This window comes from Leptidea sinapis, chromosome 4 (genome assembly GCF_905404315.1).
Source record: "Leptidea sinapis chromosome 4, ilLepSina1.1, whole genome shotgun sequence".
NCBI classification, from domain to species: Eukaryota; Metazoa; Arthropoda; class Insecta; order Lepidoptera; family Pieridae; genus Leptidea; species Leptidea sinapis.
In genome coordinates, this window is record NC_066268.1 from 3,643,816 (window position 1) to 3,669,318 (window position 25,503).

General features: G+C 39.9%; 1 protein-coding gene and 1 long non-coding RNA gene across 3 annotated transcripts in view; one reads left to right on the forward strand and one right to left on the reverse strand.

Annotated features, from left to right (window-relative positions):
• The window catches only part of LOC126979801 (uncharacterized), a 32,921-nt gene extending 23,535 nt beyond the window's left edge, over positions 1 to 9,386 (forward strand). For both annotated transcript variants that reach the window (XM_050829344.1, XM_050829345.1), the window contains exons 5-7: positions 7,346 to 7,558; positions 8,509 to 8,710; positions 9,083 to 9,386. In XM_050829344.1, the coding sequence (XP_050685301.1) occupies positions 7,346 to 7,558; positions 8,509 to 8,710; positions 9,083 to 9,162 (495 nt within the window). In that variant the 3' untranslated portion in view covers positions 9,163 to 9,386. The remainder of the gene's footprint in view (positions 1 to 7,345; positions 7,559 to 8,508; positions 8,711 to 9,082) is intronic.
• A 13,201-nt stretch (positions 9,387 to 22,587) lies between these two features.
• On the reverse strand, positions 22,588 to 25,030 carry LOC126979859 (uncharacterized). The gene is made up of 3 exons (XR_007732896.1): positions 24,770 to 25,030; positions 23,746 to 23,917; positions 22,588 to 23,254 (listed from the first exon to the last, which is right to left on the reverse strand). It is a non-coding gene; the product is annotated as an uncharacterized LOC126979859 (long non-coding RNA).
• Positions 25,031 to 25,503: the final 473 nt, after the last annotated feature.

The following is a 25,503-nucleotide window of genomic DNA, read 5'->3' on the forward strand; positions in this document are numbered from 1 at the left end:
TTCTCTCAGTATGGGGGTACCACCAGGGTCTATTCTTGGATCGTTTCTCTTCCTTATCTATATAAATGAGCTTCCTAATCTTATAGAGAAAAAACATAAGTTAATATTGTTTATGGAAGACACTTCACTGATTTTCAAAGTGAAAAGGAACCAAGCTATGTATGACGAAGTGAACGATTTACAATGGGGCCCCCATATCGAAGGATTGGCGAACAGACTTAGATCTGCAGCATACGCGGTTAAAAAGATGCAGAAAAGGGCTATTCGCGCTATTTATAACCTAGATCCTAAAGCATCAGAGAGCAAAATTAAAACAAATTAACATCGTGACTGTTGCTTCTCAATATATTCTTGTTATTGTAATGTATGTTCATAGGCACATAGGTGAATTTGTAATAACCATAATGACCACCATATTAACACGAGGTGACCAGGAACAGACATAAATTCATAATGCCTACTACTCGGCTAAGTCGAGTTTGTAAGTCTTTTGTGGGGTGAATTATATGCTTTTACAACAAGATCCCAGAAAATGTTCAAAAGAAAAATTTACGTTATTCAAAAGAATCATTAAAAAACGTTTGTGTGGTAAAGGTTACTATAACATAAATGACTTTTTTAATGATACCACTGATTGGGAATGGAGCGACCGCCCTCAGGCTATTAAATAATAAGTTTAATTCTACAATATTCAAATTCAAATTCAAAAACACTTTATTCATGTAGTTCACAGAAATGACACTTATGAATGTCAAAAAAAATATAAAAATATTGTTTCTTATTGAATTTGTTTTACAAATAATTTCAATTACAATATATGCAAAGTGACGCAACAAAAATACTCAAATGTCAAAAACTTAAAATATATAATAACTTTAACTTTAAAGGAAATAATAATAATAAAAAAACACATCAAGCAGACCTCCCGGTAACAAGATCATCCAGCCCCCACTTTATTACTTTGTCAACATATTTTTTCGATGAAAAAAAAGCCCGCTGAGTTTGTTGCGCCCGTTCTTCTCAGATCTGAGGCATTCATTTTGGAATGAGTGGTAGTTTTTGATTTTCAATAAGTGATGTCACATCTTATTTTGAATAAATTTTATTTGAATTTTAATTCAAGTAATCTTTGTCGTCGGTTAGACGGCTACGAATGTAGACTTGTGCATTTTGACACAGTGCATTTTTACAGCGTAGGAAAGTTTCAGACCTTGTCTTTATACACAAACTGATTCTTGGCCACATAGACAGTCCTCTATTATTAGGTAAAATTAACTTGGCTGTCCCACGGCATTGCAGCCGTATTATTAATAGGAAAACGTTCAGTATACATACATCAACATGCACAAATTATGGTCAACATTCTAGTTTATATCGCATTAGTTCTCTATATAATGAAGTCTGTCAAAAGGTAGACATATTCAATCCGTCAGTCCCTAGGTTTAGAAGACTTCTGCTTGAAAGAAGGCCAGGTGGGTACCGGCTCTTGTAGAGCCGGAGAATCCCTCCCCGAGCATTCGCGCTCGGGCTGCCCCTCGTATTCTGGGGAGGGCACAGTACCGCGTAAGTCACAGGACAAAAATGGCAGCAACACCACGGCACCCCGCTCCACGCTTAATGTGGACTTCTGTAATATCAGTCGAATTCACTCCAACTTAAACGCAGTCCACCACCACCTTGAGACGGCGCAGCCGGCCTTGTGTTTCCTTACGGAGACGCAGATATCTCGACCTAGCGATACGTCATATTTAACGTACCCCGGGTACAAAATTAAGCAAAATTTCATGCCTCATGCCGGGGTATGTGTTACGTTAGGGAGGATATCTGCTGTCGCCGTCTCGGCAATTTTGAGGGTAGGGACCTGTCTACTCTCTGGCTCCGCGTAGATTTAGAGGACTGCGTCCGCATCTATGCGTGTGACTTCAGGTCTCATAGTGGTAACGCAGAAACGGATCACCTCATGGGCCGCGTTCAAGCGGCATTTGATGACGTGCTTGCTCAGATCCCCTCCGCTGAAATCGTAGTCTTGGGTGATTTCAACGGGCACAATGCCGAATGGCTTGGATCACGTACTACAGACTACGCAGGGCGATCTGTGCATAATTTTGCATTGGCGTATGGTCTGTCCCAATTGGTTGAGTCGCCAACGCGGCTCCCGGATGTTGGTAGCCACATTCCGTCCTTATAAGATCTTATGCTGACTACATATCCCGATGGTTACCAGGTCTCTGTCGACGCCCCTCTCGGAACGTCCAATCATTGCCTGGTCAGGAGTGTAGTACCTATCCGACGCCAACGTCGCAGACCACCAGCGACCCGCCGCGTTTGGCACTACAAGTCAGCATATTGGGATAGGATGCGTTCCTTTTTGCATTCTACCCTTGGGGCAGGGTTTGTTTCCCTTCGGATGATCCTAGTGCCTGCGCCGTTGCAGTAGCCGATGTGATACTGCAGGGCATGGATATTTTTATACCAAGCTCTGTAGTACCGATCGGTGGCAGATCACAGCCCTGGTTCGATGCGTCAGTTAAAGCAGAATCTGACTGCAAAAAACAGGCGTATCGAACTTGGGTTGCGGCGCTGGGCTCAAAGGATCCGAACTGCAAAGTTCTGAAGTGGAAATATAATCGTGCCTCCAGATTTTTTAAGCGGCAAATCGCCCGTGCGATATCGAAGCACGTCGTCAAAATTGGCGAGCAGCTTTCCAGCTACCCGATCGGAACACGCAAGTTCTGGTCGTTGTCGAAAGCTTCTCTTGGTAACTTCAACCAGCCGTCCATGCCGCCGTTGCACATGAGGAATGACACCCGGGCTATACGGCAAAAGAGAAAGCCGATCTCCTGTGCACTCTTTTTGCCTCCAACTCGACTCTTGACGACAACGGAAAAACACCGCCGACCATCCCGCGGTGTCAGAGCTCCATGCCTGAAGTACTGTTCCGACAGAAAACTGTTAGGCGAGCTCTGTTTTCGTTAGACGTCAAGAAGTCGAGCGGATGTCATTTCTCCAATCGTGCTTAGAACGTGTGCCCCTGAGTTGACGCCGGTGCTTACGCGTATATTCCGGCACTCTTATTCAAAAGGCGTAGTCGGGCAATTCTTTGAAAATGCGCATATTGCCTCATGTTAGGAGATTGCATAAAAGTTGTGACAAAACGCATTCTTTGAGTAGCATTTTACATTGCAGCAAACATACACTTAAAGAAACTGTACAAGGGAACTATTATAGTCTTTTACTTTTTAACTGACCGGCGTTTAACATTTTCAGTGAACGGTAATGATATTTATAGTAAATGGTAATTAGAAAATGGTAAAGGTAATGAGAAATGGTAATTATAAATCAAATAACAAGAAGATAAAAGTATAAACTTTTATTTAAAAATATATTAAATAATTTTTTTCAACAAACTACTAGCCATAGTTCTCACTAAAGTCAATGTGAACTATGGCTTCACATTTCTTCAAGATAGATTTTAGATCTTTCAAAGCAGTATATTGCCATCTTCTTGTTCCTTCATGCTTCAAAAATTCTGGAATCAGACTTTCAAATATTGCAACAGCTTCTTTTCGATGGGCAGTTACTTTTACCTTTGCGATAACTCTTTTTTTTTTCTTTTCCACACCCCTTGTGACGTATGTCTCTTTCTTATGTTCCTATTTACTGTATGTTATTGCTTCATCTTTATCTAACAAGTATTCAAGCTTTTTATCTTTACAGGTACCGCATCTACTCAACAAGCATGATGTATTGGAACAACATAGTCTATTGATAACTACTGCAGAGTCCTTTTCTTTGATTATTTTACGAGAATGTAATACTACCAACAATAGTTCTATGTTCGCATGAGTTTTACACAAATATGTTTCTCTATCACTGACATCTGGTATGAGTACCCAAAATGGCCTTTGCTTGCAAAAATATGAATAACTAACTTTGGTATTTTCTGCTTCAAAAATTTTATGAAGATTTTTCATAGAATCTAATAAATATATTCGTTGTTTTTTAGTCTTGTCCCGGGATATACATTCTTTTTTTCCAGCAGTTATTCTTGAAATGTAGTCTCTGTCAAAAAAGGTTACAATATCCTGTTTTAACTTTTGATAATATTTTTTTTTATTATTTCCTCGTTTCTTTCTCTAACAGAAAAGTGTTTAGTTTCAGACAAGACCTTATGCTCTTTTAGTATTGATGTTTGTTGAAGTATGTGGTCATTAAATATATTTTTTTTCTTTTTTTGATTTCAGCGCCTGATAATTAGTCTCCAACGTTTTTTTCATAGCTTCACCAAACAAAACCTTTTTCTTGACTTCATTTATCTTTGACTTGTCATTTATTAGTCTCAGAGCTTTAGAATTTGGACTTTCTACTCGTTTTTTCAGTCTCTGACAAAGTTTTCTGTAGTTATTTAGTTTTCTCTGAAATTCTTGTTTTTGTAATGTATACATCTTTTCTTTTTTCTGCATCATGTACTTTAGTTTTGTTATCTTCTTATTTAAATTCTGAAAAATCAGATTGGCCTCGTCATTTCTATGTTCTGGTTCTGGGTTTGTATCGTGGTCTCGTATATCATGCTGTTCATGTTCCTCATCATTATCATTTCTTAAGGGGTCAGTTTCACTATCATTCGGAGTATTAACATCCATAAGTTGTTATCCCTGTTTCAGTAATCGTTTCCTTTGGTAAAATTTATTGAAATTTTCTCTCCATGTTTTCCTTTGTAACTTTTTAGCTTTTGGTGTCAAATATTTAATACTTAAAATTTTCTTACTTTCTTTTCTTTTTAAGTACCTCTGCCCTTCCTTCTCTTTTTCTCGAGCGTATTTTTCTGGATCAGACTTAATTTTAGCGTATCTTTCTCTCCGAGCTAATTTAGCCTTCTCTAGTATCTATTCTTTAGTGCGCGGCATTGTGAAATTCCTGTCAAAAAATAACTTATTTCTTTAAAATTTTCGCGGCTAAAACACATTGAAATATAAGAAATCATACGGTTTTAACGATTAAACGGATTCGATAGTGCACAACACAGGAATCACAATTAAAAATTATTATAATTACCATTTCCAAAATTTACTCAATACCATTTAATTTAGAGTAATGGAAAATATGGTAATTATGCAACTGGTAATTAGGATTTCAAACATTTTGTTGAATAAAGAGTTCTTTATAAGGATTATGAAATTTTTACCTACTTTGCCTAAAAACGGATCTTATAACAACTTAAATAAACGTTTCAGTTTAAAGAAATAATCATCTACTAACCATAAAAATTGAAAATGGCGATAAGACTATATTTCGACAAAAGCAAACCACGACGAGAAATTTTAATATGGCGCCAAAAAATGCGGTCTATGATGCGTGTAGTTTGGTCGGGCGCCGAGCGCAAACTGGCGCAAACTTGTTAAGCCAGTTAAGGGTATGAATCCTCAAATTTTTAGGTAGTAAATTAAGGCGAATATTTTTTAAACGGTAATTATAAAGTTACCCGAAGACATACTTTAAGAGCATTCTTTCTACTTAATTTATGTTATTTATGTAAAACAACTTGTGTATAGGGCTAAGGAAACTATTGCTATTTAAGAATATTGATCTATAATTACATTCTTCAAAAGGGATTTAGCTATATTGAACAAAAACTTAATCAAAATGTAAAATGGGACACGAATGGTAATTAGAATCTGGATGCTTGGAACCAAATTTCTCTAAATTAAATAAACAAAATATGGTTTCTAATAGTCTAGTTTAGATCTGTAGTACTTATATTCATATGTAGTTTTATCAAAATTCAAATATTTGCACTGTAGAAGATTCTTTACCATCCGCCGCGTAATATGCACATTCTTAAAGAAATGCCCAGTCCCTGATTCATGGAAGTCAGCCCTTTCCATCCGATCCGATCGCAAACTACAGGCCTATTGCTATTACCTCCCTACTCTCCAAAATCATGGAGAGCATAATTAACCGCCAGCTCTTGGTATACCTTGAGGGTCACCAGTTGATCAACGACCGGCAGTACGGCTTTCGCCATGGTCGGTCGACTGGCGATCTTCTGGTATACCTAACACATAGATGGGCGATCATTTGGGCTTCCCGAGAGCTTATGCAAGCGGACCTCCAGCTTCCTCACTGGGCGCAGCATACAGGTCGCTGTCGACGGTTATTGCTCGAATCCCAAGCCCGTGAACGCTGGAGTGCCCCAAGACTGTGTGCTATCTCCCACGCTGTTTCTTCTGCATATCAATGATATGTTGGACACCGCCAACATGCATTGCTATGCAGACGACAGCACTGGTGATGCCGTATACACGGGCCATGCAGGTCTCTCTCGGGAAAACGTCGACCAGTGCCGGGAGAAACTTGTGTCTTCTATCGAGTCCTCTCTCGAGAAGGTCGCGGAATGGGGTAAGTTGAACCTTGTCCAATTTAACCCCCAGAAGACTCAAGTTTGCGCGTTTACCACTAAAAAAACCCCATTTGCCGTATCACCGCTCTTCGAGAACACTTCCCTTAAAGCCTCGCCTAGTATCGGAATACTGGGTCTCGAAATCTCGAGCGATTGCCAATTCCTTGGCCATCTGGAGGGCAAAGCCAAATTGGCTTCGAAGAAACTGGGCGTCATAAATAGAGCACGGCAATACTTCAAGCCGGCCCACATTCTAGCGCTCTACAAAGCGCAGGTCCGGCCTCACATGGAGTATTGCTGTCATCTCTGGTCTGGCGCGCCCCAGTATCAGCTCGATCCATTTGATCGCGTGCAACGCAGAGCAGCTCGAATTGTCGGGGACCTAGCGCTCTGTGAACGGCTGGATCACTTGGCGTTGCGTAGAGACGTCACTTCATTGTGTGTCTTCTACCGCATTTATCACGGGGAGTGTTCCGAAGAGCTGTTCAACCTGATTCCTGCCGCCGAATTTCACCTTCGCATGACACGCCACAAGTTATGATATCATCCCCACCATCTGGATGTGTGGCGGTCCTCCACAGTGCGGTTTTCAAGGAGCTTTCTTTCTCATACTACGAAGCTGTGGTATGAGCTTCCTTGTGCGGTGTTTCCGGGACGATACGACATGGGTACCTTCATGAAAAGCGCGTACACCTTCCTTTAAGGCCGGCAAGTGGTGTTGCAAGAGAGTGTGGGTGGCGGTGATCACTTAACACCAGGTAACGCTCGTTTGTCCTCCTATTCCATAAAAAAGAAAAAGAAAAAGCGGATTGTACTATGCGGTTGAATTGTGTTCATTTATAGCTTATGTTATTCTTTTAGTTTTATATAATCGCGTCACGCTCAAGTCTCATTTTACCGCGCATGGATTATTATTTTATTTTGAGCAAACAAAACGTTTTTCAGATTCTGCCACAAGAAGCTCGGGTCATTCGTGTGATGCCAAACACGCCAGCCTTGGTGAAGGAAGGCGCCGCTGCGTTCAGTAGAGGCTCCAGAGCGACCGCTGATGACGCAAAGCTCACCACACAGCTATTCAAAGCAGTCGGGACCTGCGACGAAGTGCCCGAATACCAGATGGATGCCGTAACAGCACTCAGTGGCAGTGGTCCCGCTTATGTACGTGTTTTTGTTTGTGGTGTTCAATTATGTTATCTACCTATTAATATTATGCTTTTCAGACTACTTATTAATTTTTTTAGACATCATTCACTCCTACATTCATTTCAATCCAGAATTTGCCTGGCTTAAGCAATGCAGTGTTGCTAAGATTTACGCCCACTCACTAACTTCACATTAACAATTGGCTTACTTTACCTTCCTACAATATAATAATAACGTCATTGTACATGTTAGTAAATCGGTAAAACTTGGGAATAGACTATTTATTATGCTTCTACATGGAACCCACCAATTATTGTGAACTTCATTAGAAGGTTTTTATTTATTCCCGTCAATATTTACTAGCAAACTAACTAACCAAGTATCCATCTCTACTCTGTGCTTCTACTTTCTACGCTTAACAAGTTACATCTTACTTGAGAGCAACTGAACAATAATTAATTTAAAACTAAGCAATTAGGCTTATATGTATTTGGATTACGAAAATATATTAATGTATTCAGATATTCAGAAACTGAATTGAGCCTTGTCCAAAATTCCTGTTCTTACATTCAAGTATTGCCTAGGCAAGTTATTTTATCGGCCTTCTGCTCGTTTCCTCACTCATTCTTACGCTCTTATTTTACAGGCGTTTCCTAACACTACCTACCTGCTATTACCTTGTACAAAAAAAGCCTCTCGATAAATCTAATATCTCGAAAAATGTCCCTGTAAACTCTGAAATCTACAATACTAAAATCTTAACCCTCTTCATTACCTACTAACAAGCCAATAAAACATATTCTTGGGCAACAGCTCAATACATTTTAAATATTACACATTCCCCAAATCTGCCTAGAGCGAAACGAAAAAGTGTTTAACACTAATTTTTCGCGTCTATGTAGAAGTTCCTTAATGATATATTTATCCTTTAAAAATAAAAATAATCTTCTTAAATTTACTTGTAGGTTTACATGCTAATAGAATCTCTGTCTGACGGCGGGGTACGTTGTGGTCTTCCACGTGACTTAGCACTCCGTTTGGCAACACAGACAACATTAGGATCTGCGGCCATGTTGAAAAATGGCGGCCACCCAGCTGTCATGAAGGATAACGTGACTTCGCCCAGTGGTTCCACTGCAGAAGGCACATATCACTTGGAACAAAACGGTAACTATTTGGCAATACACAATTAAAAAACTGACCGTTGGGTGGTACGATTTATTTTCCAGCAATTCTGCTTGGTCAAATCACATTAAAATTATTCAAATATTGTATTTCTATGTAGCTTCAGTTTAACGTTAAGTTCTTTTACTTCACTCAAGTATATTTATTATAATGTTGCCCCACTTGTATAACAATCTACCCTTAACTTAAGCTATTAAGTAATTCTACTTTAACTTAAACTGCTAGATAGACTAAACTAAGAATGTGTCCATTTACACTTTTCTTGTCTCTATTATTAACAGGAATCAATTTGTTCGTGTGTCTTTTATAATAAATACTGAAGTAGATAATATACTTGTCTATGTATTTTTTCAGGATTTAGATCTGCAATCATAGGCGCGGTCACGGCGGCTGCAAACCGGTGTAAAATCGTAAATGATCAACTAAATAAGTAAATTATTGTAATGTATTTCGTTAAATGTATTTAAACGTTTGTAAAATATTTCGTTAGCTACGTTGTTAAGAGTTTAGTTCATAAAACTCTCAAGAGATGGCGCTCACTATGAGGCTTGATATTCTAAAACGCGCTAACACTATTTTGTTGTATTTAGTTAGGTCAGCCAATTTATTATGATTAAATGACTCAGACTCGACCATCAGACTGAGAATCAGATCCTAATAGCGTGTTTGATTTCATAGTATTCATACATCAACAAAGTAGACCTCTTTGAGACTATTGTACATGGTCCTTCGAGCCGGATAAGGACTAGTGTGAACTAGTTCTCCTGTGAGATATTCCAACAAGTGAAGAACGAGAAACTGGTGACGCTTCACCAGTGACGGAAAATGCTGTGGTGTGTGTGTGGTGCGGACGAGCAGAGACCGGCGCCCGGCGGTAGTGACGTGCAGCGGCAGTAGTGGTGCGGGAGGAATCATCTACTTCACCCCCCCTTGGTATCCCCTCCCCGTGCATCTGTCAGTGACGTCAGCAAGAGGTATTGGCATATAATTTAGTGTGTGAAGTTGTGGACTATTACAAGTGAGTACATTCTGTTATTTACATTAATTATTAAAGGAAGATCAACTGAGAAGTCAACTTAAGATTAACTTGCAAAATTTCAACTTAGAAAAATTCACAAAATAATTGGACTTAGTTTTTTTTTATGGTGTAGGCGGATAAACGAGCGTACGGGTCACCTGGTGTTAAGTGATCACCGCTGCCAACACCAGAGGAATCACTAGAGCGTTGCCGGCCTTTAAGAAAGGTGTACGCGCTTTTTTTGAAGGTACCTATGTCGTATCGTCCCGGAAACACCGCACAAGGAAGCTCATTCCACAGCTTTGTAGTACGTGGAAGAAAGCTCCTTGAAAACCGCACTGTGGAGGACCGCCACACATCCAGATGGTGGGGATGATAACCTAACTTGTGGCGTGTCGTGCGAAGGTGAAATTCGGCGGCAGGAATCAGGTTGAACAGCTCTTCGGAACACTCCCTGTGATAAATGCGGTCGAAGACACACAATGAAGCGACGTCTCTACGCAACGCCAAGTGATCTTGCCGTTCACAGAGCACTGGGTCCCCGACAATTCGAGCTGCTCTGCGTTGCACGCGGTCAAATGGATCGAGCTGATACTGGGGGTTTGGATACTGTTCAAAAGTTGCACTATTTAAAGACTCATTTAACCGGTGAAGCTGAAAGTCTATTGAAACATTTTGCTATAACTAGTGACAATTATTCTAAATGTTGGTCTATGTTAACATTTAGATACAATAATAAAAAATAATAATAATTTGCCTACGTGGAAGACGTTTCATGACTTTCTTGAGCAAAGATTCAGATCTCTCGAATATTTAGATAATAAAAGTCTACGTCATAATGTCTCAAATCGTAACATAAACGTAAGGTCCGCTAAATCTCACTATGTATCCAAACATTCTTGTATTTTTTGCCGTCATAATCATAAAATGGCAAACTGTAAGAAATTTGCTCAACAAGAAATCGATGCACGTCGTAAGTTTGTCCAAACGAAAAGTTTGTGTTGAATTGTTTATGCGCCAATCACTCTGTCTTTTCATGTCGGCAAACAAGTCGATGTCGGTTTTGTACAAAGAAACACCACACTCTCCTTCATCTCAAAAATGTCTCCTATTCAAACAGTGAGGATAGCTCAGCCCACCACGTCGAGACTGCAGCTGTTGCTAGTACATCCTCCTGTGATGAGTCCACTAAAGTCATGAGTTGTTACTCGATTAATAACATTCAAGTGTTGCTTGCTACTGCATTAATAAAAGCAGAATCAAGAAATGAAACCCTGTTTGATTTAAGATGCCTGGTCGATCAAGGCTCCCAGGCTTCTTTTATTACTGAATCTGCGGTTCAGTTATTAGGGTTAAAAATAATACACAGTAAAAGTACTATTTCAGGTCTAGGCGGAGATCCCCGTGCTTCTGCGAAGTGCAATGCAATGGTTTCGACTAATATTCAATCCCGCGTAGATTCCAATTTTAATATTAATGTCAAGGCATATGTTATGAAAAAATTAACTACACTTTTACCTGAAAGAAAGGTTAAAACTCATGTTTTGAATTCCATTTCGTCTATGGCCTTAGCAGATCCTTCTTATGACACTCCAAATAAGATTGATTTGCTACAAGGAGCTGAAGTGTATGGTCAGGTATTGTTAGAGGGTATTGTGAAGGATCCGTCAGGTTTTTTAGTTGTACAAAACACTAAACTTGGTTGGATTCTCTCTGGTCAACTTTAGGAAAACAGCCATAGTGGAACAACAACTTCATGTCACAACATAGCTATATCAGATGATAATGAATTTTTTAGAAAATTTTGGGAGTTAGAGAGTGAACCTGAGGATACAAAACAAAAACAATTATCCCCAGAAGAACAAAATTGCGAGGAATTTTATGCCTCTACAACTAAACGCGATGGGACAGGTCGTTATGTAGTACAACTGCCCTTTAAATCTATCGACCCCAGATGTAAGTATGGTTGGTCGCGAGATGTCGCACTAAAGAGATTTCTCATGTTAGAGAAACGATTAACAAAGAACCCCGAATTAAAAGAACAATATTCGGAGGTTATTTTAAACTATTTAGAGTTAAATCATATGAAGAGAGTTCCCGATCGTGACAAAGAAAAATTGACGCCGTGTATCTGCCGCATCATGCGGTCGTACGCAATGATAAAACTACAACTAAGGTGCGCGTTGTATTTGATGCGTCATGTGTTAGTGGCAATGGATCTTCTCTTAATAGTGATTTAATGGTAGGACCTACTTTACAGCCAGAAGTGCATCATATTATAATGCGTTGGCGTTGTCATAAAATTTGTCTGGAGCCCGATATCATTAAAATGTATCGGCAAGTGAAATTAGCCAAGAAAAAGAAAGACTTTCACCGTATTTACTGGCGTGAGTCCAGATGCTGAAATGGAGCATCTCCGTCACCTTAGAGTGACATTTGGTACTTCTTCGGCACCTTACCTAGCAGTTAGGTCATTACAGCAGTTAGCTTATGATAAAGGCTTACACTTTCCTCTAGTTAAAGATAAGATTCTATCAGACTATTATATCGACGATCTGATGATCGGTTGTGGATCCATCCTTGAGGTTCAACAGATTTACGAACAGATGACAGAGATATTAAAACGTGGAGGCTTCCAGCTACAGAAGTGGGCCAACAATAATATGGAATTAATGAATTTAATTGAAAAAAGAAGTCAAGAAACAAGAGACAAAAAAGAAATAAATTTAGATATAGTTTCGAAAATTTTAGGCCTATCTTGGAATAAAGTAACGGATGAATTTGAATACAGTGTTCATCTTCCTCCATTGGAATCTCCAGTCACAAAACGTAAGTTACTTAATGAGGTTGCTTCTGTTCTTAAAATACCCAGGCAGAATCTTCACGCTTGGACGGAACCTTCTGTGGTGTTGGCCTGGCTTTATAGTCATCCAAGTCGCTGGAAGAAATTTGTTGCGAATAGGGTTTCCACAATACTCACATTAATGGATGGAAAACAGTGGGTGCACGTATCAAGCAAAGAAAATCCAGCTGATTGTGCCTCACGTGGAGTAAAACCGTCACAATGCACACAAGCGCAGCTCTGAAATGGGGACCTAATTGGTTGCGAAATCAAACAATAGATTATAAGGATAGAAAAATAGAAGATATTAACCTAGAGGAAAAAGAAACTAAAATAAAATGTTATACAACTACAGATAATATAGATGATGATCTACTATTAAGATTTTCTAAACAAAATAAACTATTAAGAGCTATAGCTTTTTGTAAACGATTTATAAATATGAAAAAGAATAAAGAATCTTACGCCAAATGGCTAACTACAATGGAATTAAATGATGCTCTACTAACCTGTGTTAAGATATGGCAAAACCAGTGTTTTAAAGATGAAATAGAATCCCTGAAAAAGAAGGAAAACTTAAATAAGAAAAGCAAACTTACCTCTCTGAATCCATTCATCGATGAGGCTGGAATACTGCGTGTTGGGGGGCGCATACAACAAGCTCACTTGTGCGAAAATATGAAACATCCTATTTTGATTCCGCACAAGTCACATTTTACTAATCTTTTGATTACAGATGCACACGAATGAACCTTGCACGGTGGGCCCCAACTAATGTCAAATTATCTTAGATCAAGGTATTGGATTGTTAATGCAAAGACTATCATTAGAAATCACGAAAGGACATGTATTATTTGTATTCGTTTTGCGGCACATGGAAGTCAGCAAATGATGGGACAGCTACCAGAAGCTCGAATTACTGTTCAAAAACCGTTTCAGTCCAGCGGGGTCGATTATGCTGGCCCTGTAAATATTCGGACAATTAAGGGCCGATGCCATCATGCAACTAAGGGCTATATTTGCCTCTTTGTATGTATGGCCACTCGAGCAGGCCATTTGGAGGCTGTAAGCGACATGACAGCTCAAAGTTTTTTGGCGGCCTTCAAGCAATTTGTACCCAGGAGAGGTCAAATTCGTGATTTGTGGAGCAATAATGGAACCACCTTTGTAGGCAGTGCTAAAGAACAAGTATTTGATACGGAATGGTCGAGCATAGCTCCAGAGATAGTTGACTTTCTTGTGACAAATGGCACGAATTGGCATTTCATACCTCCCCATTCTCCAAATTTTGGAGGATTATGGGAGGCAGGTGTGAAATGTACCCAAACACCGTCTGAAAAGGGTCGTTGGCAACAACACATTAACATTTGAAAAAATGACAACTGTGTTGTGTCCAATTGAAACGTGCCTGAATTCAAGGCCTATTTCCCAATTTTTTTGCAATCCAGAAGACGCTGCTCCATTGACACCTGGACATTTTCTGGTGGGTGAACCGCTAGTGACTGTGCCAGACCTAAACTATGAACACTCTTCCATAAATTCGCTTAAACGTTGGCAACTCACTCAAAGGATGTTACAGGATTTTTGGCGTCGGTGGTCTTTAGAATATCTTAGTCAAATGCAGCATTGGTATAAGTGGAGTCACTGTTCTCCTGAACCCAAACTTGGAGACATTGTGCTTGTGAAGGAGGATGGTCTTCCTCCGGGTAAATGGTTATATGGTTTAATTATTAACAAACATCCTGGTTTGGACAACCTTACCCTTGTAGTCACTTTAAAATGTAAAAATACTGAAATCAAAAGACTAGTTTCTAAGTTAATTGTATTGCCAGTAGCTACACAAGTTTAAGCTTACGATTTTTTATATACCCACACTACTATGTAGACTTTGAATTACATATTTTTTTTTGTTAACGGATTTTTAGTTGTAAGTTGTTAAGTACTATGTTATGTTTTTTTTTTGGGTTTCGCCCTTTAATTTGTTTTTTGTTATTTGCGTTATTAATTATTTAGACAACCCTCACATTGTATCGTGGTGGGCGGTTTATATGTTATTGCAAATACTGCATACTAGTTGCATTTTTTATTCTAAGGGTCTAGTATATTGTCTAGTGTTTTATGTATTTGATTCTTACTAAAGTAATGGACATTATTACCTATGTCCACGGTGGGCGGAATGTCAAGAGTTTAGTTCATAAAACTCTCAAGAGATGGCGCTCACTATGAGGCTTGACATTCTTAAACGCGCTAACACTATTTTGTTGTATATAGTTAGGTCAGCCAATTTATTTTGATTAAATGACGCAGACTCAGACTCGACCATCAGACTGAGCTTCAGATCCATTAGCGTGTTTGATTTCATAGTATTCATACCAGAGTTGAGACGTACTAGGCAAAATGCAATGCTAGGTATGACGGTGACTGTGACTCAAAAGTAACAGCTACAAATACCTGTTATAAAATACTAGCTGTTATCTTATTACTATCTGTGATAATATACTACCTACTGTTGTGAGGCGTATATTTTTCATTGTTTGATGCTACTTGTTAGCGCCATCTATGCGTATTACATAGTACTTTCTCTTGTGGTAACTTCGAATTTTAAAAGTTCTGTTTAGGTAAAGCTGTACAGACCTATTTATTATTTTTATAGTTTTGATGTAATAAAAATAATCATTATACTTTCGTATTCATTATGTTTCGATACTACCTATGCTTAAACAGTGATCCTTAACTAGTACACAATTAAAATGTGCCCTTATCATACGAATAATTCAACAATAAAGTAGAAATAAACATCATAAAAATATATTATTCAGTAGGTACTATCAAATTACCAATATAGGTTTTTTCTTTCGAAGAGATGAGCCGTATTTTCCTGCTCGTAGGCACAATATAACTGTGAATAAATACGATTACGAAAAATGATATCAGAGACAGGGTCTTCCATTTGAAATTTACTTCAATATTTTAATTAGGTACCTACATATCTTATCTTAACAATAGTATGTTAAATAAATGTATAAAAGTGATGTATCTATTATTTACTCAATATTGTGTATGGGATTTTATGCCTGCAATAAAGAATTATTATTATTATTATTATTATTTACAAATGTGTCTAAAAGAAAAATATTCAGTAAACAATAAAAGTAGACCTTTTCGAGACTATTGTACATACGTTATAATGAAATAAATATTTTAATTGTTTTATTTTAAGTTTTCTTCAGATTCATTAAATAAACGATTGCAGTTATTTTTCTATTATCAAAATATTTTCATCTTTGCATCTAAATTAGTGGCTTAGTAGAGAGTGGAGGCACAGTCAATTTAGAATTTTTATGAATAGGAGAGACCACACCTGGCAGAGTTAGCGTATAGATTCAGAACTGTGTTACTTGTTACGGCCAGATTACTATATTTTACTTATTTTCATAGCATCATGACTTTTGGTATTCCACATATTGCCCATCTAGCAGATAGACTCAGCTCTGCGGCATACGCAGTTAGAAAGATTAAAGAGTACACAAATGTTGCGACCGCTAGATTAGTGTACTTCAGTTATTTTCACAGCATCATGACGTACGGTATATTTTTATGGGGTCATGCTGCTGACATTGATATAGTGTTTGCTCTGCAAAAGAGAGCTGTTCGTGCTATATATCAGCTTGGTTATAGACAGTCTCTCAAAGAAAAATTTAAAGAAATAAATATTGTCTGTTGAAATGTGACTGTTCATTGTCAGTACATTTATGAAAATTTAATATATTGTTGCGTAGCAACCCTTCGAAGTATATGACAAGAGTTGTCAGACTTCAAGACATTGTTAATTTTAACAGCTCCGTTAGCAATACTCGTAGCTCAGCGGAAAACTGTTTACTTTAGACGCTGTAGACCCGGGTTCGATACACCTACCAGTGTATGGATTTTTTTGGGTTTTGTAAAGTTAAAGGAAATTTCTAGTAAGTTCAGGATCAAATCGAACAGAAAAAAAAGGATGGAAAATGTGTAAGCAGGATAAAAATAGTTAAAAGAATTTTCTAGTACAATTTAAATTTAATGATGGAATGGTAGAATCATTTTGAAAATAGAACGGATCCCGGGGTATATAAGCCGTACTAAGTGTGGCCTACGGCAGTTCTAGTTTTGACTCGAAAGTGTAAAGAAGAAGAAGATAAGAAGAAGTAGTGAAAAGTGAAAGTGTTCCAAGAGGAAGAAGATAGAAGAGACTTAGTGTTCGGTGCGGTGTGACGCGTTGAAGGTACCGCCGCCTACAAGAGGGACAGCGGCAGACCGGCGAAGTGCAAGTTCAGAAAAAGTGAACGCAAATAATTGACTCGTTCCTATAAGCGGAGTATTATTTCCAATCCCTTATCCACTCCCGTGTAAATTGGTGTCAGAAGTGCCATTGGAAAGATGCCATTAGTGCCCAGGAACGAGAAGGGAGTGACCACGCGAGCGGGAGCAGCTGCAGCGGCAGAGGACGACTCACAACAAGCATCCGGCTCTGGGCTCAGTGCGACCGTGTCAGCACCGCAGGCTCCTGCCGTGTACATCAGCGCGCTCATGCAGCAGATGGCCGCCATAATGCAAGAGCAAGCGCGCCGACAGGAGGAGCAGCTGCGGGGCTTGCAAGAGGAACAAGCACGCCGACAGGAGGAGCAAGCGCGCCGACAGGAGGAGCAGCTGCGGGCCTTGCAGGAAGAGCAAGCACGTCGACAGGAGGAGCAGCTGCAAGGTCTGCATGAAGGCCTCTCCAAGGAAATTTTATCAGTGGTGCAGAAAAACTCCGCCCGGATTGACGCTGTAGAAAAGGAGATCGCCCGGATTGACACTGTAGAAAAGGAGATCGCCCGGATTGACACTGTGGAAAGGAAGATGGGGGAGATGGAAGAAACTATTCATCAGCTCAATAGGAAGGTCGTGTGGGGTCCTTCAGCCAACCCAGGAGTCACCTGCGGAATCACATCGACCAGAAGTTTCAAAGTACCACCCCCCTACGATGGCAAGTCTTCCTGGGCCGCCTTCAAGCTACAATTAGAGACGGTCAGAAGAGCAAGTGGTTGGAGTGACCAAGAAGCACACTCTGCCCTCACACTAGCGCTCCCTGATGAAGCACTTTCCGTATTGGAAGCACTCGGCGCTGGGAAGGAGGAAGTAACCTATACGGACCTTCTTGACGCGTTGGAGGCACGTTATGGCGATAAACACCTTGAGCATGTGTATCGGGCGCAGTTTAAGGACCGCAGTCAAAGGGCCAACGAAACTCTGCAGCAGTGGTCCGTCGAAGCTGAGAAGCTAGTGCGTAAATCATATCAGTCGTCGCCAGCTGCAATAGAAGAAATGTTGCTCCAAGTGTTCATCGATGGAATACGGGACGCTGAAGTAAGAGCAGCCGTACGACTGAGCCATCATAGTAGCTTGAAGGAAGCGGTGGCACATGCGTTGGAAGTGGAAGCGGTTCGCCACGATTCTCGGGCGTTGAGACTCCGCAAAATTGTACCAGCAGATTCCAGCCGAAGGCAAGCATATAGCCCAGTATGCTATGGGTGTGGGGAGCGAGGACACATTAGGAGCACTTGCCCCAGGCGTGAGAGCATAACGCAAGGTAGGAAGGATGCGGCGGTCTCAACATCACCGCTGGAGCAGCAGGAAAACTAGAAAAGGCCAGGGCAGTGGGGTGTGCGCTGGCTGGTAGAAGCAAAGCCCCAAGGATCTTCGTTAAGCAGACATGTGACGGAAACACTTTAGTTATAGAGGGAATGATAAATGGAAAATCTTGCCGTTTCACTTTGGATACGGGAGCCTCACGTACAGTCGTTAGCCAAAGAAGACTAGAGAGCATCGGGAGACGACATATGCGAGAAAATGCAAACTTAACACTCACAACAGCTACCGGCCAGCGCATAACAGTCCAGGGAGAGAAGATCGTGGCCATGAAAATCGGTAATACGTTGTACTGGCAAAAAGTGGTAATCGCGGATATCACAGATGACTGCATCATTGGGTTGGATTTTCTTCGAAATCATCAGTGTACGATTAACATGAAACATGGTGTATTGAAGCATGAAGGTGAAGAAATTCCAATAAAAGGTGAAACTTTTGGGAAAGTGTTGTGCTTACGAGACACTACTTTAAATCCGAGATCGCAGACCCTAGTCCCGGTAGTGCTGCCAAGAGATGACAGAGGAAGACCTTGTAAATGCGCTTTAATAGAAAGAGAGACATCGGTCACGAAATGGATCCCAGCCAGGACTGTTGTGGGAAACTCCCAAATTGCGATGGTTCCCGTTTTTAATCCTCATGAGGACAAGCAAATCATTAGGAAAGGAACAGTGATAGGAGGTTGTGAGGAGATAGCTTGGTTAAGAAAGTGTGGAGAAGGGAGGAAGACCGTATCTGCAAGCCAGGATGTGAACATACAGAAACTTCTGGATGCCTGTAAGGACAATCTTACCAAGCTACAGTTTATAAAAGCGAGAAATTTCCTGCTACGCTATGCCGGGATGTTCTCGAAGAACGACGGGGACATCGGAAGAACTGGTTTGGTGAAACACATGATCGACACAGGAGACACTGTTCCGATACGGCAAAGACCAAGACGTATTCCGTTTGCATGTGAACAAGAAGTGGAAGACATGATTCGGGATATGAAAGAAAATGGTGTGATAGAACCGTCATCGAGTCCATGGTGTTCTCCAGTGGTTATGGTGAAGAAGAAGGATGGGTCAACTAGATTTTGTGTGGACTATCGGCGTTTGAACGATGTAACTAAGAAAGACAGTTATCCATTGCCAAGAATCGATGACACATTAGATTCACTTTGTGGCATGACGTGGTTCTCTACTCTTGATTTGAAAAGTGGCTACTGGCAAGTCGATCTGGACCCTAAAGACAAGGAGAAGACGGCTTTTTCAACCGGAAAAGGGTTATGGCAGTTCAAAACAATGCCCTTCGGATTATGCAAAGCCCCAGCTATTTTCGAAAGGTTGATGGAGCATGTGCTGGCAGGTATGTTGGGAGAAACCTGCCTTGTCTACTTCGATGACATAATCATTATGGGACGAAGTTTTGAAGATCATCTTAAGAAGCTCGAAAAAGTCTTCACAAAACTGCAGGGTGCCAACTTGAAGTTGAGTCCAAAGAAATGTTCCTTCTTTCAACGTCAGGTGAATTACTTGGGGCACGTTATCTCGGAGCAAGGCGTTGCGACGGATCCTGCCAAGATAAGTGCTGTCAAAGACTGGCCGACACCGACAGAAAAGACATATGTGAGAGCATTTCTAGGACTATGCTCTTATTATCGACGCTTTGTGAAAGGGTTTTCCGATGTTGCTAAGCCCTTACATTGACTGACGGAGGAGAAAAGAGCCTTTTCCTGGGATGAAGAATGCGAACAAGCTTTCTTAGAGTTGAAGAAAACACTATGTGAATCACCTATCCTGACACATAGGGAAGATTCATAGTGGATGCTGATGCTAGCAACACCGGAATTGGTGGAGTACTATCTCAGAAGAGAGGAGATCAAGAAGTTGTAATTGCATACTTTAGCAAATCTTTATCAAAGTCGGAGAGAAACCAGATGGATTGAGCAACTTCAAGATTCAAGATTCGATTTCAAAGTCATACGACTTTGAAATCGAGCATCGAGGAGGAAAAAGTCATGGAAATACAGATGCGTTATCTAGAAGACCTTGTCCGATAGAATGCAAACATTGCATTCGTCAGGAGGAGAAAGAGAATTTTATGATCCGGCTGATCAGAACAGATTCGATCGACGAGAACTGGAGCAATGATGCAATGAGGAGAATGATAAGGATCTTCAACCACTTTTACATTGGCTAACAAGTGGATCACTTAAACCAAAATGGTCTGAAGTTAATAGACACAGTACGGCTACCAAGAGTCTCTAGGCACAATGGAACAGTTTGGTGATGCATGACGGGTTGCTCTGCCGTAAATGGGAAACCCCGCAAGGAAAGGATTGCCATCTGCAACTGGTCGTTCCTAGGGAGAAGGTGAACGAGATCCTGAGAGCTTATCACGATGGTTCTTCAGGTGGACATTTGGGAATAAGAAGAACTCTCACAAAAATTAAAGAACGATTTTACTGGTTGCATTGCCGTGATGATGTGGAAGACTGGTGCCGAAAATGCAAGAGCTGCTGTCAAGGGACCTCAGACCCGGAGCAGAGGAGCTATGAAGTTGTACAATGTTGGGGCTCCGTGGGAAAGAGTAGCTCTGGATATGGCCGGACCGTTCCCAGTCACCAAATCTGGAAACCGTTACATAATGGTGGTGATGGATTATTTCACGAAGTGGCCGGAAGCATTTGCTCTACCGAAACAAGAAGCAGTTACCGTTGCGACGAAGCTGGTGAATGAAGTTTTCTGCAGATTCGGTGTGCCTTTGGAGTTGCACAGTGACCAAGGGCGGAACTTCGAGTCACAAGTATTTCAAGAAGTTTGCAAGATCTTGGGAATCCATAAGACCAGAACTACACCATATCATCCACAGTCGGATGGGATGGTGGAGAGGTTTAACCAAACATTGGAGCGACATCTGGCAAAAGTAGTAGACAGTCATCAGGATAACTGGGATGAGTACATTCCACTGTTTCTTATGTCGTATAGAAGCGCAATACACGAGACGACAACGGTGACTCCCGCGTACGCCAATTTTGGAAGGGAATTGAAATTGCCAGCTGATTTACTCTCAGGCTGTCCACCGGATACTCCGAAAAGTATAACAGAATATGTGGATGAGTTACGGAAAAAGATGGTTGACATCTACGAGGAAATTAGAACAACTGGGTTTAAGGCAAGTGAACGGATGAAGACCCGCTACGATCGAAGAGCTAATATTCCTAGTTTTGAAGAGGGAACCCTGATTTGGTTACACAATCCTGTAAGGCGAAAGGGGAAGTCTCCGAAGCTCCAACCATGTTGGGAGGGACCATACAAAGTAATCACAAGGATAAATGATGTGACTCTCAGGATCCAGCGTATCGAAGTCCCCCGAAAATCGTACATGTCGATCGGGTGGCTAAGTACTACGGAAACAACGATGATCGGGACGATCATGTCTTGGGAGGGGGCATTGTTGCGTAGCAACCCTTCGAAGTATATGACGAGAGTTGTCAGACTTCAAGACATTGTTAATTTTAACAGCTCCATCAGCAATACTCGTAGCTCAGCGGAAAACTGTTTACTTTAGACGCTGTAGACCCGGGTTCGATACACCTACCAGTGTATGGATTTTTTTGGGTTTTGTAAAGTTAAAGGAAATTTCTAGTAAGTTCAAGATCAAATCGAACAGAAAAAAAAGGATGGAAAATGTGTAAGCAGGATAAAAATAGTTAAAAGAATTTTCTAGTACAATTTAAATTTAAAGATGGAATGGGAGAATCATTTTGAAAATAGAACGGATCCCGGGGCATATAAGCCGTACTAAGCGTGGCCTACGGCAGTTCTTCTCTACGGCCTTCGGTGCGGTGTGACGCGTTGAAGGTACGGCCGCCCACAAGAGGGACAGCGGCAGACCGGCGAAGTGCAAGTTCAGAAAAAGTGAACGCAAATAAAGACTCGTTCCTATAAGCGGAGTATTATTTCCAATCCCTGACCCACTCCCGTGTCAATATGTTCACAAAAATCGTCGCCTTTTTGCTCTTAATACTGATTTTCATTATTATAAAACTAGAAATAAGGGATTGCTTGTAACTAATTCTAGTAGGCTTCATAAGATACATAATAGCTTTAAGGGTAAATGTATACACTTCTATAATAAAATCCCAGCCACTGTTCAGGCATTATCTATAAATAAATTTAAATGTTTTATAAAAAAATGGCTCTGTCGTAAATCTTAATACTCCACTGCTGAATATCTAAATGATCGGACAGCCTGGGACTAGATTGTGATTATTTTATAGCGATAGAAATGACTGTACAATATTGTATATTTTTATTGAAAAGAGCGCAAAAAAAGAATGCTGGGAGAGTTTCTTGCGCCGCTTCTTCTCTCTCAGAGCGTCATTTGTTTCCGAAGCGGTAGTATTATCTAGTAGTAATTAGAAATGAGATCAAAAAGAATTCTAAAGGAATTAATTTTGAGAAAATAAATGCCTTTTATGCCTTTTTATGCCTTCTGCATTTGGGTCAAAGATTATACTACTCTCTCAGGATAGAAAAAAAAAACTAGAGAAGAGCAACAATTAGTACTGAACAAACATTAGGGCCATGTTAATACATAGGTATATTAATTTTCATGGTGATGACGTTTAAACTGCCAAAGAAATCCTCGTGTTTATGGTGGTTCCGTGAGTAGACAACGTACTCGTAGTTGTTCAAGTCATTATTGGTAGGAATTCTCCGAAAGTCTGTCGCGTTGACACTATCATATTATCATATCATAAGATTCTCTGAAGGTGTTGAGCAGCGCTCCAGCAATTCCAAAGTCAATGAAGAGGCGAGAAAGTGATTTATTGGATACCACATTACTGAATGTTTTAAAGTCGCGTTTGAATCTCCCATTTATCGCCTCAATGATCCAGCGGACAATAAATACTACACGCAATTTATTCGCTTGTTCATTTATGAGGTGAGTTTCGTCTCTGGCACGTACATGGCATGTGAGGTAGCATGAACTTGTCCAGGCTGTCAGTTATTTTCTGGAACAGGAAACTCTTATTTTTCGGTATATAAATGTGCGTTAATTCGCTTTTTTGCGCTCATAAAAGCGCGTACATATCCTTACAGGCCGGCAATGCATCTATGATTCCTCTGGCGTTGCAAGAGAATATGGGCGGCAGTGATCACTTTACACCAGGTTACCCGTACGCTAGTTTGTCCTCCTTTTCCATAAAAAAAGCTTTTGAATCTCTATATAATGCCCTTGCAATAGTCATGCTGTGACTTATTATTTCAACCCAGCTAATAGATGATGTGTCACAAAGTCTCTCGTTAATATCTCTCAGGCTGTATTCAAATAACGTTCCACTGTTGTCCTGCTGACGTTTAAGTGGCGTGTTATTCTGACTTATGGTTCAGATGACCTTATTTTCATAAGATAACACGCCAGCACAGTTATTAGGTGTCTTGTGTGCTGGTTTTAAGATTGTGATTTAAAAAAAACTGTTAAAATACAGTTCTTCAGGCTAACCTTTCGTACATCGGGACTGTAATTGACTGTCTGGCAATTGCTTGTTCATCGGCTTGTTCATTGGCTACTAATTAGCTTGTTCCTCGTTTTGTCGACCTTCACTTCTTATTTGGTGTCAATTTGCTTCTACCAAATTGCTGCAATACATGTACTGGAAGTCGTTATGGGCCGCCTGTAAGATAATAGATTATTACTGCGGTAAAGCAAAGAAATATCACAATAGCTAAGGATGTTAATTTAGGATTAAGTGATAGCATTGAGAAATATAGTTAAATCGTCGTACACGCTTAAGATATAAGGCATATTATTTCTTTCTTTAAAAAATATTCTTAACTATCCTCTTGTACACTCATTCGCTCCAGTATGTACTCGGAGAATCGTATTCACGTGTTAGAATGCATCGATTTCAATCTCGGAACACAAAGCACATTGATGATTTCTTTGCTGTTCCATATTGCCGAATTAATCAAAAAAATTCAAACCATATGCACACAAAATCCGTTAATAAGTCCGTAGCCGTTAAAACTAAACCATTTTAACATAATCCCGCCGTTGGCACAAAATCAAATTTTTGAATTGAAAAACACACCAAAATGATATTAGAATTGTAGTTGGTAAAAATACATCATATTGAAATAGTACAATAAACGGCAACATAACTGTGACTGATACTGGTTTCTTCATGTCAATATAACTTTTTCGGATGCACATTTAAGTTTCACCGTACATAAAATTATAGATAATTATAGCCCTTAACATAGGTTTTAAAGTGCTACAAGGGTGGGGACGGAAAAGAATAATAAAATCTCCCCGAATGCAAGGTAAGCTCATCCACGGTACTAAGGCAATACTTTTTTGTATTGCTGCCAACATGACGGCATAGTAACTATTTGATAAAACGCACATCCGCACATTGCTAAATAAGACAGCCATACTTTGTACAACTATACAGATCCATACTTAAATTAATCATTGGTTGGAAGCAAGACGAAGAACAGAAGGGTAAATGTTCAAGCAAACCTACCTGTAGCACCATGGTATAACAAACTGAAAACGGCCAGTCGGGACTTTATTACGACTATAAGCAGACTGCGTTTTGGTCACTCCACCGTCCCAGCTCATCTGGCTCGGTTGGGCATAGTGGAGAGTAGCTACTGCACCTTCTGCATTAATTCTGTTGGTGATATCGAACATTTCATATTTAAATGTGAGTGCTTTTCGTTTGACAGATTGATTCTTGTCAGTGAAATTGAAGTAGTGCAAAATCAAGTGACAGTGCAAGATCCCTCCCGTCGCCTGAGTGATATGTTAAAAAATAGATCCTATTACGTGCCTCTATATAAATTCATCAAAAATACAGTTGGCAAATTATAAAAAAAGGTCTAGATACCAGGCCATAAACTAAAAAAAAAATTAACAGCACTTTGAAAGTTGATAGATCTGTCAATAATGTCAATTGAGAAAATATCGGTAGCGCTAAAGCTAGAGTGCTAGACTAGAATGGTTCTCGTGAAATATGATGATGGTATTATGTATTTTTCTATCATAAAAATATTCGAACAATAATAATGTTGTCTATAGTTAGATTTAGATAAAAAATGGTGTTGTTGTATCAGAATATCATATTCTCCGCATAATTATTTCAACTTTGCGAAAAATTGTTGATTGTTGTCGAACCCGGTTGCCTGTACAAACTTAATTTGAAAGTGTTACAGTGAGGATAATCTTTTCGGAAAATATTAATATTGGAAAGGTATG